This window comes from Aquarana catesbeiana, linkage group LG01 (assembly GCF_042186555.1).
Source record: "Aquarana catesbeiana isolate 2022-GZ linkage group LG01, ASM4218655v1, whole genome shotgun sequence".
Taxonomy (NCBI): domain Eukaryota; kingdom Metazoa; phylum Chordata; class Amphibia; order Anura; family Ranidae; genus Aquarana; species Aquarana catesbeiana.
Window position 1 is genome coordinate 352,339,720 of NC_133324.1, and position 15,934 is coordinate 352,355,653.

At 42.8% G+C, this 15,934-nt stretch overlaps 1 protein-coding gene across 5 annotated transcripts in view; it reads left to right on the forward strand.

Moving 5' to 3' along the window:
• The window catches only part of DCAF11 (DDB1 and CUL4 associated factor 11), a 67,433-nt gene that overhangs the window by 25,108 nt on the left and 26,391 nt on the right, over positions 1-15,934 (forward strand). For all 5 annotated transcript variants that reach the window (XM_073632722.1, XM_073632729.1, XM_073632720.1 and 2 more), the window contains 3 exons: positions 5,246-5,301; positions 5,433-5,533; positions 7,823-7,969. In XM_073632722.1, coding sequence (XP_073488823.1) covers positions 5,246-5,301; positions 5,433-5,533; positions 7,823-7,969 — 304 coding nt within the window. The remainder of the gene's footprint in view (positions 1-5,245; positions 5,302-5,432; positions 5,534-7,822; positions 7,970-15,934) is intronic.

The window sequence follows — 15,934 nt, forward strand, 5'->3', positions numbered from 1 at the left end:
AATCTAATACTAATAGATCAGTCGGTGGCTCATTTGGAGCAAAGCGTACGCACTACAATCAACTATCTGAAAAGTTGGGCTGGATTCTCAATCTTCCTTAATACCGCTAAAAAGGTTGGAGTACTTGGATCTAATCATAGACACAGCCCAGGAAAGGGTGTTCTTGCTACAGGCAAAGATCAACTCCATAAGAGAGTTGGTGCGGATGGTCAGGTCAAATGGCGATCCCTCCATTCGCCTTTGCATGAGGTTGCTAGGAACCATGGTGGCTTCATTAGAAGCAGTTCCCTATGCCCAGTTTCATTTAAGACTGTTGCAAAACAGTATCTTGTCTGCTTGGAACAAAACAATTCAAGCTTTAGACTTGCCAACGCAGCTGTCCCCAAGAATGTCCCAAAGCCTCACTTGGTAGTTACTAACCCAGAATCTGCTGAAAGGAAAATCCTCCAGACCAGTTATCTGGAAAGTGGTAACGACGGATGCCAGCCTTTCAGGCTGGGGAGCAGTACTAGAACGGACAACTGTCCCAGGGACAGTGGTCAAGAATTGAAAAGAACTTTGTCCTTCAATATCCTAGAGATTCGGGCAGTACGTCTGGCTCTAAAGGCCTGGACTTTCAGGTTACGGCATTGTCCTGTCAGGATTAAATCCGACACAGAGGTCCCGCCCCTCTTTAGCTGTGGCCTATATCAATCACCAAGGGGGCACCAGAAGTCTCTCAGTGCAGAGAGAGGTGAACCATATTCTAACTTGGCCAGAAAGGAAATTTCCGTGCCTATCGGCAGTCTTCATTCCAGGAGTAGAGAATTGGCAGGCGGACTACTTGAGTCGCCAGCAGTTATTCCCAGCGGAATGGTCTCTTCACCCTGACATATTTCGGGCTGTTTGCCAAAGATGGGGGACTCCGGACGTAGATCTTCTAGTGTCCAGGTCCAACATGAAGTTAGTCAACTTTGTGGCCAGAACAAGGGATCCATTCACATGCGGAATGGATGCGTTGGTGACCCCATGGGATCAGTTCTCACGGATCTATGCATTCCCCCCTATTCAGTTGCTGCCACGCCTTTGCAGGATCAAGCTGGAAAGAAAGCCGGTAATTCTGGTAGCACCAGCATGACCCAGAAGGTCATGGTATGCAGAAATCGTAAAGATGGCAGCGGAGGGCCCATGGTCCCTCCCACTATGGCCAGATCTGCTGTCACAGGGCCCAATATTCCATCCTACCCTACAGTCTCTAAATTTAACGGCTTGGCTATTGAAACCCACATTCTGAAGAAACGTGGGCTTTACGGGTCAGTTATCTCTACCCTCATTAATGCAAGGAAGCCAGCTTCCAGAACTATATATTATAGAGTCTGGAGGGCTTATGTTTCCTGGTGTGAATCCAAGGGTTGGCACCCTTGGAGATATGTCATAGGCAGAATTCTTGCCTTTCTTCAATTAGGGGTAGAAATGAAATTGGCCTTCAGTACTATTAAGGGCCAAGTCTCAGCTTTATCGGTCTTATTTCAGAGACCACTTGCTACTCATTCTTTAGTCTGGGGTTTTATACAAGGGGTAACGCGGTTTAATCCGCCCGTCAATTCTCCCTTGAACCCTTGGGACTTAAACTTTGTTTTGTCTGTGTTACAAAAAGAGCAATTTGAACCGATACAACATATTCCCTTAGTCCTTTTGACAAGGAAGTTGGTATTTTTGGTTGCTATATGGCTGCTCTTTCTTGTAAAGAGCCATATTTGATTTTGCATGAGGACAGAGTGGTGTTACGCCCTCATCCAGGCTTTTTGCCAAAAGTGGTCTCAGGTTTTCACCTGAACCAAGATATTTTTCCAAAACCATGTTCCAGGGAAGAGCAGTCACTACATTGTCTTGATGTGGTGAGAGCAGTGAAAATCTATTTAAAGATAACTGCTCAGATTCGTAAGACTGATGTCTTATTTATTCTGCCAGAGGGTCCTAAGAAAGGACAGGCAGTGTCGAAATCCACTGTCGCTAAGTGGATTCGGCAAGTGATAATTCAAACTTATGATTTAAGGGGTAATATTTCCCCGTTTCAAGTTAAGGTGCACTCTACCAGGTCGGTTAGTGCTTCTTGGCCAGTGCGTCACCAGGCCTCCATGGCTCAGATCTGTAAGGCCGCAGCTTGGTCTTCAGTGCATACATTCACAACATTTCTTCAGGTGGATGTAAGGGGGTATGAGGATATCGCCTTCGGGCGCAGTGTGCTGCAGGCAGCAGTATAAATCCTCAAGTCTGTGGGTACCCTGCGGGTTGTCTCTCCCTCCCCTCAAGTAGCATTGCTATGGGACGTCCCATTAAGTAATTACTTAAAGTGGTGGGCCAGCCGGGAAAAAAAAAATTTAAAAGTCAGCAGCTACAAACACTGTAGCTGCTGACTTTTAATAAGCACACTTACCTGTCCTGGGTGCCCGCGATGTCGGCCGCCCAAGGCCGACCCGTCCCTCGGCTCTCGGGTCCCGGCACCTCCATTCGAACTTAGGGAAACAGGCAGTGGAGCTTTGCGGCTTCACTGCCTGTTTCCTACTGCACACGCGCGAGTCGCGCAGCGCTTTGTGAATGGGACGCGATGTTTTGTGGGACACACACAGTTCCCACAACACACCACACCCCATTCCCCAGAAGACAACGCGAAGAGGAGAAGACTGAAGATCACCGCGAAGTAGGAAGAGGCAGATTAGGAAGACTGCCTAGCAACAGCCATTTCAGGTAAGTAAAAAAAATTTATTTTTTTTTCCTCCAAGTTTTTAGGAACATTTTTATGCAATTTTTTTTTTTTAGGGTGGTCCTCCACTTTTAGGGCTCTGTGTCCCATGATGTATGATAAAGAAAATAGGATTTTTATTACAGTTTACCTGTAAAATCCTTTTCTTGGAGTACATCATGGGACACAGAGTTCCCGCCCCTCTTTTGGGATTAAGTATATTGCTTTGCTACAAAAACTGATGTGCTCCTGGAAGGAGGAGGGGTTATATAGGGAGTGAACTTCCTTGATTGGGTTTACCAGTGTCAACACCTGAAGGTAGCCTATAACCTATTAAGTAATTACTTAAGGCTCCGTGTCCCATGATGTACTCCAAGAAAAGGATTTTACAGGTAAGCTGAAATAAAAATCCTATTTTGAGCCATGCGCACTCCACATTAAAAACTAGTGGTGCACCAAAATGAAAATTCGGGAACGAAACCGAATATTTAGGATGCACTTAAACGAAAACCGAAATAGAAAGTTTTGAAAAAATATTATTATTTTATTATTATTATTTTTTCTTATATTTTCGATTATTAAGATTTTGAAGTGCTTTTCGTTAAAGCTCAAAAAAAAAGGCATCCATTTAAAATCTATTTATGTCTTTACACTGATCCGTTGGCTCCCCGTTGGAATTCATTAAAACGCGGCAAAAACAGTTTCAAGTCACATGACCTATGAAAACTGCAGCAAAATTGCTCATGTTTTTCAGTGGCCATTATGGGTACTTTTTTTTTTTTTCTTTTATCGGCAAAATGCTGATAACCCTATTTTGCCTGATAAGTTTCGGGGGCTGATATATTAGTGCATGCCTATTGAATAGAAAGGGCTTTACATATCATAGGTAACTGCGGGACAAGTTTCCTGACTACACAAGGCATCTTTGCTTGGGTGGGGGATATATAATTTTAGTGCATAGTATGCCAATGTGGATGTCTTTAGTATGTTATATCGTACTCTCGGATCCAGGGCAATAAAATACTCCTGGAGAATATATATTTTAAAGTCCCAGAACCAGCATGTTACAAATCTTCACTGAAGTCATCCTCATTTCCATATTGTGGACCACAATTTTCACCAGCCTTCAAAGAGTAGATGGACATCAAGTATCAAAAGATTATGCCAACATTTGGAACTGAGCGACACGGGAGACACGGTCCATCTAAGCAGAGGTCCATTCCCACCAGAGCCTTGGAGTTTTGTGTGAGCCATATATCCACACCATCTATACTGGAGATACCTGAGCGATTGGGCCTCCAGATTTGATGTGTAATCATCCCTGCTTGTGTGACTCATTGCCGTAAGGCGCTTGGGTCCACACTCTCTGGTAAGCGCAATATCACTATACATGCTGGTGGGGTTGTCACGCTGGTGGCCATCAGCATTTGTGGATTAACATTTTCATTTCATTCACCCCTTTGGATTCTGATTGCATACGGACACTTCCTTGTTGTTTCATAGTTTACTGTTCTCATTATGAATTTTTCATTCTTTGATTTGATGTTTTCACATACCTTTTGTGATTTATGTATATGATCGTTTTATACACCATTTAGTGCTGCACTGTATGGTTTCCTAGTTAAGGCTGTTAACATGACTTTAATGTAAACCTGTGGTGATATCTTGCTTTTTATGCTGTGATCTGTAGCTCCAGTATTGCCATCGCAGAGTAAAAATAGTGACTTTCTGAAAATCTTTTTGTATAACTATTAAACCCCTGCCCTCACATATCAGTTAGTCTTATTGTGTCACTTGAGCCTTAGACTTTACAGTGAGATGATGGAGGCCATTATTTACTCCACAGTTGGGATGTGGAGCTGTTGGGGCAGGGGCACACCAGCATGAACTGATATCTTATGCTGTTAACTGCCAGATACAGTTCTTATTTTATTCTATTCAGTGTCGCCAAATGTTTCTTTAGGTGAGCATTTAAAGTATAACTAAAGGAAATGTTTGTCTTTTTTCTTTTTGGATTCAGTGGAGATGGATTAGAACACCTGTCAGGTTTTTATTGCTGTCTGTGCCCCTGTTAGGGAGATTCACCCTCTATATATGTCCTGTTTACCATTATCCTCAAAAGTGAATGTAAAAGAATCCCCAAATTTTTTGTTGTGCTCTAACAAAGTAAAAGAGGAGAATTTTTTCCAATGAGAATACTAGTTCTGGTGACCTGGGGGTCGCCAAGGAATTCCCTTAAGTTGCAGAGCTTTTCTAACTTTCTGTTGTAGCTATGGGACGGGAAGTGAAGGGAAATCTCCCCAATAGGACACAGATGGCAAAAAATAAACTGGTTATAACCCTCCCTTGCTCTATCCAAAATAAAAAAAATAAAGTTTTGCCTATAGTTCTACTTTAAGTATGGGTCCACCAGATTTTTTTTCAGAATTATAGCCCATAGCCCATTATATTTTTTCCTATTCATAATAAGTGTGATTTCATTATTACACTTGACCAATACTCCTTCATTGTTTTTTCTTTAAGAGAGTGCGGGGAAGGTGTGGTTTTTCTCACGGAGAGCAATGTCGTATGACTTCAAAGTAAGTGTTATCAAATTAGTAATAAAATAGATTTTTGTAAGCTTATTTAATTGATGTGGAGAGAAATAATTTGCTGTGTATCTACGTCACAACTACCGCAGCCCTTTTGACTCTGAACTCTTTCATTGCAGTTTTCTGCCAAACAATGTGTCTGCCACAGATTTATACTCCCAAAAGGCATTCTGTGGAGTATATTCTCAAGATGGTTCAATCTTTATGTCTGCCTGCCAGGGTATAGTGTTTCTTCCATTTTGCTATACTGTGTACAGTTTTTTTAGGCATTTCAAGTTAATTTGTCCTCTTGAAACTCTCTTCTGTTTTATGTGTTTACATACTGCACACGTTTATGTTCTATGCTCTTCTTTTACTTGCAGAATTAGATGTAACAATTAAGAAGACAATTGCCTGTATGGAGTTTCTATAATTTCTGTGCATGTAATATGTTCTCATAATGTAATGGTAATTGCCTGTGTCATAATTAGCAGCCAGATTGTACTTCTCATCCACTGGGCTTGCAAGAAAATCTGAATAAATGTTGTAGGCAGCACCTCACCTTTTCCTTTAGACTTGAGTAATTAGACAAAAGTGTCTGCATGGCTACCCAATAGCATTAGGATTGCTGTTTCTGCAAGGAAAATGCCAAAATAACCCTGAAGACATTAGCTGATTAGATGTTTGCAGAACAATTGTGACATTACTTATCCAAGTAGCTTATTACTTAGCTTCTCTTTAGAAAATACAAAGAAACTGGAAACCAGTAACAAGTGCTTGAAGACTAATTATTTTTGCACTAAGCACACTTCCCATCCCTAGTGTGCATCTAAGGAAAATAGTTAAATTATGTTTCTTTTTATTTCATCTTTGCAAATATAAGCAGAATCTACACAAACCACTTCCAAGTTGCCTTTTCGAGTGCGGTTCTTACACGAACAATGAGGGTACAAACAAGGGAACGTACAGTATATAGCTGTGTCTAAATTGGGTGCAGCAGTACACAAGTTCCAGACTCGCCCAGGCCATCTGAAAACCTGTCTAGTGCGTATCGGATGCCAACTTCTGACCCAGTCCTGCCTGCCCTAACCTTTGTCACTTAGTTACCTTTTCCGTTACTTTAAAGAAGACTGAAACGTCTAATAAATATTCTGAGAAAAGCATAGGTAGAACAACTTAAGTGTTTGACTGTCAGTAGTTTAAATAAATTGATTTAGGGGGAGATCCCTCAGCTTATTTGTGAGTGAAGGAGCACCTCTAGAGTAAAATAATTTATGAGGGAAATAGAATTAGTCCATTAAAGCTATATTCCAAAAAATGGGACATCATCCAGGGGTATAGGAGTACATCCCATTGGACGATACATGTCTGGTTAAGCTACAGCAGTGACAGAATCATACCCGCTAGGGTGATGACTGTGATAATTTATCTATTTGCCTGATTTTATCTGCCTTTTTTTTTTCAAAAACTGGTGAAGTTTTATACTACTACACTATGAGTTCCTTCCTTATCTCTAAAGTCCCCAAAACTTCTTCTGTTGAGTGTTTTGGGAGCCCTTATTCTGTGTCCTGAAGTGTGCCATCCATCCATCCCAGCAGGGATCTCTCCTAAAAAGTGCAGTCGGGCCTCCATATCTGAGGTCTTACCTGCTGGTAAGCAGTTTGTGAGTTAGGTGCGCACCTGGGTGTGGCACAGCATATGGTTACATAAGCAGATTGGGGCAATATGCACATTCACTTCAAGAATTTTCTTGCACTGTTCGCTTTTGATTTGGACTGATTTTGCACCATGCACTTTAGTGAATTATCATCTTTGGACACTTTTTGATGAATTGATTTTCACATGATTTTTATGCCATATCCCTATGCTAATGGGTTGTATTATCAGTGCATTAGCACTTTGACAGCGCAACACAATTATTTTGTTTATTGCTTTTATCTGTATGTGGGAGTTTAGTGAGTGCTGCTGTCACAGTATTAGTTGATGTTAATTGGTTTCATATGATTGTTAGTTTTTTTTTTACTGCAAGCATAATCAATACTTCTTTTCCTATGCATGGTACCATACCTGGTTGAACCCATAGACGCTGGTAATCACTGTAGTATGCACCACTGCAAAGCATTCTCTGATCGGAAGAGGTGGAGATTGTGGCATCACTGCCTCTTCTCTTCACCTTATCCAATCAGAGAACGCTTTGCATTCATTGAGAAAAGTTAAAACTGTTCTCTGACAGTGCAAGCGATCTCCTGTGTCCACTAAGCAGTAGGGCAGCTGCTCAGCACAGGACCCGGTAGCTAGCGTCAACCACTGCATTAGCGGCGCCCAGCTTCCATTGGGCATCGCCAGATATAGCACATTCATACTTACATTGGTCTAAGATGGACCAATGTAACTATGCAAAAATAGCCATACCTGTAATTCAGCTTTCAGTTTCTCTGCAATACCTTCAAATTGCTAATGTTTTCCTTCTTTTTTTATCGGGTTTCCTATCTTCCCCCCATGTAGCTTAAACTTTCTTGATTTGTCTTAGATCAAAATATTCGCCTCTATGACTGCCGGTATGGCGCCTTCAAGAAGTTCCGGACTGTGAGGGCCCGAGATGTTGGATGGAGCGTGCTTGATGTGGCTTTTACTCCAGATGGAGGACACTTCTTGTACTCTAGCTGGTCTGACTACAGTCAGTATACACACTGTTTTCTTCTATCTACTGTATGCTTAGAAATATGCATCAGCAGGGCTAGTCATTTTGTATGGAGAACATATAGATTGAAATTTCATATCATACTCAAGTGAGAGTAAATAGGGTAACACCCTACTTCATCAGTGTTGTTGAAAACATTTTGCAAAAAAGAGTGAAAGAATAAACCATTTTTAAACTTTCATACAATAAATAATAATTCTTTATCATACATCATGGGACACAGAGCCTTAAGTAATAAATTAATGGGTTATAGGCCACCTTCAGGTGTTGACACTGGTTATACCCAATCAATTAAGTTCACTCCCTATATAACCCCTCTTTCCAGGAGCACATCAGTTTTTTCGCCAGTGTCTAAGGTGTTGGTCATGAGTGAAGATGTGCTCTGAGGAGCTCCACTGGAGGGATCCATGCTTGATTTAAATAGCCTCCATAAAGACCAGATCCATCCAAAGTGCCACTAAGGCCTAAAAGAATGGTACCTGGGGCCTCGTATCCGAAGCACGAGGTTTTGTCTGTAACGCCTCTCTTTGTAGGGCTGTATCCCAGGAACCCAGGGCTTAGGTCTTGCTACATTACCTAAAGCTTCCTGATGTAGTGTTTTACAGGTCCAAGGGAGTTGGAACCCTGTTTTAGGGACCCGGTCCTTGAAAGTTGCTAAACGCAACCTGCCGTGATGGGTGAAGGCTGGATTGTCTGTTAATTCAGCAGATCCCTTCCATTAGGGAAAAAATGTCATCATGCATTAATTCTCCACTAGAGGGAGTCTATGCACATACCTTAATCTGTTGACTTCACTGTAAAGCTCAGTCCGTGTCTGGTTGCAGCAACGTGTGGAGGGAGACTTTCAAGGTAAAGGAAATCTGCAAAAATGTTTTCTTTCTCCCCCTGATGGGACCAGAGGGTTAGGGGGACAGCAGCGATGTACCCCCCTTACACTAACCCCCCCCCCCCCCCCCAAGCGTGGGAACATTTTAAAAGTAAAAAGGGGCAGAATTTTTTCTCGGTGGGGGCGGGGCCTAAGCGTGATGCCGTGAACATCCACGAGGACACGCGGCAGGCTAAAAACAAAGACAAAGGAGAAAACAAGCAGCCTGCAACACAAGGACACAAGAGCTGTGGGACATGTGAGGGTTGCAAACTGGCATTCCTGATACAGGAACGACACCTTTTTCCCAGCACTAGACTGAATTTTATAGTGGCTTTAAATGTCATTACTATTTTCAGCGATTAAGTGCAATTTGTATAGTACCTCTATTTTTGTACTTAGGACTACCAAAAAAGACACCACAAAAAACAAAAAAAAAGTAAAGGTTTCACCCCCAGGTGCTAGAATCTGAGTTGCATTTCCATGCTGTCATCCTCGCCTGAATTACCAGTTATGGCAAGCCAGGGTGAGCCATTGGAACAAATTGATAATGCAGCTGCTTCTCACATCTCAGCCCCTGTATACGTGACTGAAGATGTCCTTTCCTCCTTCCTGCAGGATCTGGAAGAAAGATTAGCGGCTTTAATCGCATCCTCCATTCAGATGGATAGAAAACGTGCTAGATCCCCCTCCCCCACTTCAGAACCTTTGCAAGGGGAACAGTGGGCACAGGATGAGGTGTTACCCTCAGTCGATCAGGAGGAAAAACAAACCGATAATGATTCCTCTGCGGAGGAAACAATCGTAGGTGAGCCTTTTTCAGCCTCTCAAATCTGAGAAATTGCTGATACAATCTCTTACGGAGATGGTTCATTCTACTTTCATGCTACCCCTAACGGAGTCTCCTGAAAGTTCGGTTTCTTCCTTGGGTTCATTAAAACCCTCTCAACCTTTGCATGTGTTTCCTGCACATGCATTACTAGAACAGCTTAATTTTGCTGAATGGGATCACCCGGATAAGCATTTTCTCCCTCTTAAGAAAATTGCAATTCTCTATCCCCTGGAGGAGAAATTTTCCAAAAGATGAAAAATACCAGCAGTTGACGCTGTGATTTCCAATGTGAATAAAGCCCTAACTTGTCCAGTAGACAATGCACAGATGCTTAAGGATCCAACAGATAAGGAGTTGGAATCCCTGTTAAGATCTACTTTTTCCATGGCAGGAGCCATTACTCAGTCTGCAGTCGCTGCAATAAGCGTCTGTCAATCCCTAAAGGACCAATTTAAACAGGCCCTTAGAGAACTTCCTGCACAACAAGCTTGGGATTTGGCTGAACTACCAAAAGCATTATGCTTTGCCATAGATGCTATTAAAGATTCTCTTCACCAGGCGTCCCGCCTTACGCTTATACGTATGTGCGTATGCGTAGAATCCCGTTGTCAGACTCTAGAGGAAGATCTCAGAGTCAGATCCAGGCTCAAAAGAAGTCCTGGGGTCAGAAACCTGCAAGCCAGAATCCTAAAGCCTCATTATGAAGAGGCAACCCCCCCCCCCCCCCCTCTGCAGTTTTTAGAAATGTGAAATGAAGAAATTCAGGACAGATGGATCATCTCCACGGTAACGCTGGGGTACAAGCTGGAATTTCGGGACTTTTCACCGTCTTGCTTCCTGAGGTCAAGCGTTCCCAAAGATCCAACGAAAAGACAATCTCTGTTTCAGGCAGTAGACCGATTAATATCTCAAGGGATGATCATACAGATCCCCACAGAAGAGCAAAGTTTGGGGTTTTATTCAAACTTTTTTATGGTACCAAAACCAAATGGAGATGTCAGACCCATTCTAGATCTAAGAAATCTAAATCAGTTCCTGAAGATCCACTCTTTTCGCATGGAGACAATCAGGTCAGTTTCTATCCTTCTAGGAGGAGAACTTCTGGTATCAATCGACATCAGGGATGCATATCTGCATGTCCCTATATTTCCCGCTCATCAAAAGTTTCTGCGGTTCGAGTTAGAACAGCAGCATTTCCAGTTTGTAGCCCTGCCCTTCGGGCTAGCCACAGCACCCCGGGTGTCCACCAAAGTGCTGGGCCCCACCTCTAGCCAGGTAAGGTCACAGGGCATAACAGTCGTAGCGTACCTAGACGATCTATTACGAATAGATCAGTCGGTGGTTCATTTGGAGCAAAGCGTACGCACTATAACCAACTATCTGAAGAGTTGGGTTGGATTCGCAACCTAGAGAAATCTTCCTTAATACCGCTAAAAAAGCTGGAGTACTTGGGTCTGATCATAGACACAGCCCAGGAAAAGGCGTTCTTGCCTTAGGCAAAGATCAACTCCATAAGAGTATTGGTGCAGATGGTCAGGTCAAATGGCGATCCCTCCATTCGCCTTTGCATGAGGTTGCTAGGAACCATGGTGGCTTCATTAGAAGCAGTTCCCTATGCCCAGTTTCATTTCAGACTGTTGCAAAACAGTATCCTGTCTGCTTGGAATAAAACAATTCAAGCTTTAGACTTGCCAATGCAGCTGTCCCCAAGAGTGTCCCAAAGCCTCGCTTGGTGGTTACTAACCCAGAATCTGCTGAAAGGAAAATCCTTCAGACCAGTCATCTGGAAAGTGGTAACAATAAATGCCAGCCTTTCAGGCTGGGGAGCAGTACTAGAATGGCCAACTGTCCAGGGACAGTGGTCAAGAACCGAAAAGAACCTTGTCCATCAATATCGTAGAGATTCGGGCAGTACGTCTGGCTTTAAAGACCCGGACTTTCAGGTTATGGGATTGTCCTGTCAGGATTCAATCTGACAATGCCACAGCTGTGGCCTATATCAATCACGAAGGGGGCACCGAAAGCCTCTCAGCGCAGAGAGAGGTGAACCATATTCTAACTTGGGCAGAAAGGAATGTTCCGTGCTTATCGGCAGTATTCATTTCGGGAGTAGAGAATTGGCAGGCGGATTACTTGAGTCGCCAGCAGTTATTCCCAGCGGAATGGTCCCTTCACCCCAACATATTTCTGGCTGTTTGCTAAAGATGGGGGACTCCGGACGTAGATCTTCTAGCGTCCAGGTTCAATATGAAGTTATTCAACTTTGTGGCCGGAACAAGGGATCCATTCGCATGCGGAATGGATGCGTTGGTGACCCCATGGGATCAGTTCTCACGGATCATGCATTATGCATTCCCCCCTATTCAGTTGCTGCCTCAACTTCTTTACAGGATCAAGCTGGAAAGATAGCTGGTAATTCTGGTGGCACCAGCATGACCCAGAAGGTCAGGGTATGCAGAAATCGTAAAGATGGCAGTGGAGGGCCCATGGTCCCTCCCACTACAGCCAGATCTGCTTTCACAGGGACCGATATTCCATCCTACCTTACGGTCTCTAAATTTAACAGCTTGGCTATGGAAACCCACATTCTAAAGAAACGTGGGCTTTACGGTTCAGTTATCTCTACCCTCATTAATGCAAGGAAGCCAGCTTCCATAACTATATATCATAGAGTCTGGAGGGCTTATGTTTCCTGGTGTGAATCCAAGGGTTGGCACCCTTGGAGATATGTCATAGGCAGAATTCTTGCCTTTCTTCAATTAGTGGTAGAAATGAAATTGGCCTTGAGTACTATTAAGGGCCAAGTCCCAGCTTTTTGGTCTTATTTCAAAGACCACTTGCTACTCAGTCTGTAGTCCAGGGTTTTATACAAGGGGTAACGTGGCTTAATCTGCCCGTCAAATCTCCCTTGAACCCTTGGGACTTAAACTTAGTTTTGTCTGTGTTACAAAAACAGCCATTTGAACTGATACAACATATTCCCTTAGTCCTTTTGACAAGGAAGTTGGTATTTTTGGTTGCTATATCCTCAGCAAGGAGGGTTTTGGAATTGGCTGCTCTTTCTTGTAAATGGCCATATTTGATTTTTCATGGGGACAGAGTGGTGTTATGCCCTCGTCCAGGCTTTTTGCTAAAGTGATAATTCAAAGTTATGATTTAAGGGGTAATATTTCCCCGTTTCAAGTTAAGGTGCACTCTACCAGGTCGGTTAGTGCTTCCTGGCCAGTGTGTCACAAGGCCTCCATGGCTCAGATCTGTAAGGCCGCCACTTGGTCTTCAGTGCATACATTCACAAAATTTTATCAGGTGGATGTAAGGAGGTATGAGGATATCGCCTTCGTGCTGCAGGCAGCAGTATAAATCCTCAAGTCTGGGCGTACCCTGCGGGTTGTCTCTCCCTCCCCTCAAGTAGCATTGCTATGGGACGTCCACTTAAGTAATTACTTAAGGCGCTGTGTCCCGTGATGTACGATAAAGAAAATAGGATTTTTAGTACAGCTTAAGCCCCATACACACTATCAGATTTTCTGCTGATTTTTTTTTCCTTCAGATTTACCAAAACCATATAATATGAAGTCAAACCTTAGGAGTTTCAATTTGTATGCAGTCAGGCAGGCCCTTGCACTACATGGTTTTGGTAAATCTGAAGACAAAAATCAGCAGAAAATCTGCTAGTGTGTATGGGGCTTTACCTGTAAAATCCTTTCCTTGGTGTACATCATGCGACACAGAGGTCCTGCCCCTCTTATATTGCTTTGCTACCAAAAATGATGTGCTCCTGGAAGGAGGAGGGGTTATATTGGGAGTGAACGTCCTTGATTGGGTATAACCAGTATCAACACCTGAAGGTGGCCTATAACCCATTAAGTAATTACTTAAGGCTCTGTGTCCCATGATGTACTCCCAAGAAAAGGATTTTACAGGTAAGCTGTAATAAAAATCCTATTTTTGCTCATTTTTTTTTAGGTCTAAAAGTTTGTGTTTTTTAAAAGGTAGCCACATCCCTAGCAGGGATTGTGGTGGTCCTATCCAGAGAGACCACTGTTTCAACCCAAAGAACAAGGGTCCTTCTGTGCAGCATGCTGACAAGGGACAGACCTTTCTACTTGGGCTTTAGCTTCTTTCTAAAGAAAACAAACTGTAAAGTTTACCACATACATTACAATCTGGCTGTATAATCTTTAGATCTACTAGCAACTATGTAGTGCAGGGCCCTGTCTGGTTACAAATTGAATGGATAGTTTAGGTAGGTAAATCTAAGGTTGATTGTACAAAGATTTTACTATAACATGCATGATGAGCTTAAGATTTTGCACATGATGCAAATGGAACCTGTTTCACTTATTTAAAGTAGGAATTAAAGACGCAGATACTTGCCTCCACTCAAACAATCTGACATGCTCAAGGTCCCTTGCCAGTGCCAGCATCTTCTCCATGGCTTCTTCCAAATGCCAGGCCTTAAGTAGTCTTGATTGGCTGCAGTGGAATGATATAACTCCCACATATGCACAGGCACATTTATCCCGGCACAGGTATACCATGCGGAGAGTGTTCCCTGAGCTTTTCACATTCCAAGCTCAGTGTACATTGTAAAAAACACTTTAAAAAGGCAGGTACATTTTTTATTTTAAAAAACGTTAGGTGGTACTGCGCTATGGAATCCACAAACCCAGTAGACAAAAAAATAGAATAAGATATAAAATAAAATATTGTAAATGGGCAAACGAATGCCTTAGTGTTCCAAAAGAGAAAATTGCTGCCTCTACAATAACTACCACTTAAGTGGAGCAAAAGATATGTTGAAAAAGTGTAGGCGTGGCGCTATTTCTCCTAGGGTCTAATAAAAAATATATGAAAGTATTGAGGATTAGGGCCTGGCAATATACCTCAAAGGTGGGAGTAGAATGATAATAGCCTATTTATAGATGCAAGACTTTAAACAGATATGACGAGCTACCATATTACAGCCTCTGGTACAATACACCCCTTTTGTGCTACATCCCCTAGTGCAATATACCAGTGCTGTGTTATACCCCTGGGGTGTGAAGACCAAAATCTGTCCTGCTCAAATAAAAAGTGTCACACCCTCCGTCCATAAATTGCAGAGTATGTAAAATAAGTGCTGAACTTCAGATAAATATGGCTGGCCACTGTGTCACACCCTCTGGTGTAAAACCACCATCTAGTGTGTTACACCCTCTGGGGTATGTAAACCAGACCTGTTCTGTGCAGTGAACTAAAATTATAGAGAGTAGAAGTTCTCTATTCCCTATGTGGTCAATGTGATTGACCCTCTGTATCAAAAACCAGAAGCAAAAAACAGATATAGAAAAATAAATAAAAATTAAAGGCATAAATGTAAAACCACCATTTAGTGTGTTACACCCTCTGGAGTGTGTAAACCAAACCTGTTCTGTGCAGTGAAATAATTCTCTATAATTTTAGTTGACTTTAGTTCACACGGTGCGCTCTGTGATCGAGTCTACGAGACTCGGCTGATCAGGGTGAGGGGTCGATTCTGAACCCTTACCACGTGAGCCAATGACAGCTGATCATGTGATGTAAGCAGAGCCAGTAATTGGCTATTTTTTCTCCTCATGCTGATAGCGTGAGGAGAAAAAAAAAAAGCCGATCACCGGCGGCTGTCAGAGGGACATCGGTCCCGATCAAGGAGAGCAGCCTCCGCCTCATCTATGCCCACCTGTGCCACCTACCAGTGCCCACCAGCACCAGCCATCAGTGCCCACAGTGCCACCTATAAGTGCCCACAGTGCCGCCTATCAATGTCACCAATCAGTGCCTCATCAACAGTGCTGCCCATTAGTGTCACCTACCAGTGCCCATCAGTGCCACCTATCAGGGCCCATCAGTGCCGCCTCATCAGTGCTGTCTTATCAGTGGCCATCTGTGCCTATCAGTGCCTATCAGTGCCCAATCAAACAGCCTCATCAGCGCATATCAACAAAGGAGAAAAATTACCTGTTTGCAAAATTTTATAACAAACTATGAAACGTTTTTGAAGTTTTTTTTTTCAAAATTTTAAGTTTTTTTTTTGTTTAGCAAAAAATAAAAACCCCAGTAGTGATTGAATACCACCAAAAGAAAGCTCTATTTGTGTGAAAAAAAATGATAAAAATTTAATTTGGGTATATTGTAGCATGACCACGCAATTGTCATTCAAAGTGTGACAGCGCTGAAAGCTGAAAATTGGCCTGGGCAGGAGAGGAGTTTATGAACCCAGTAA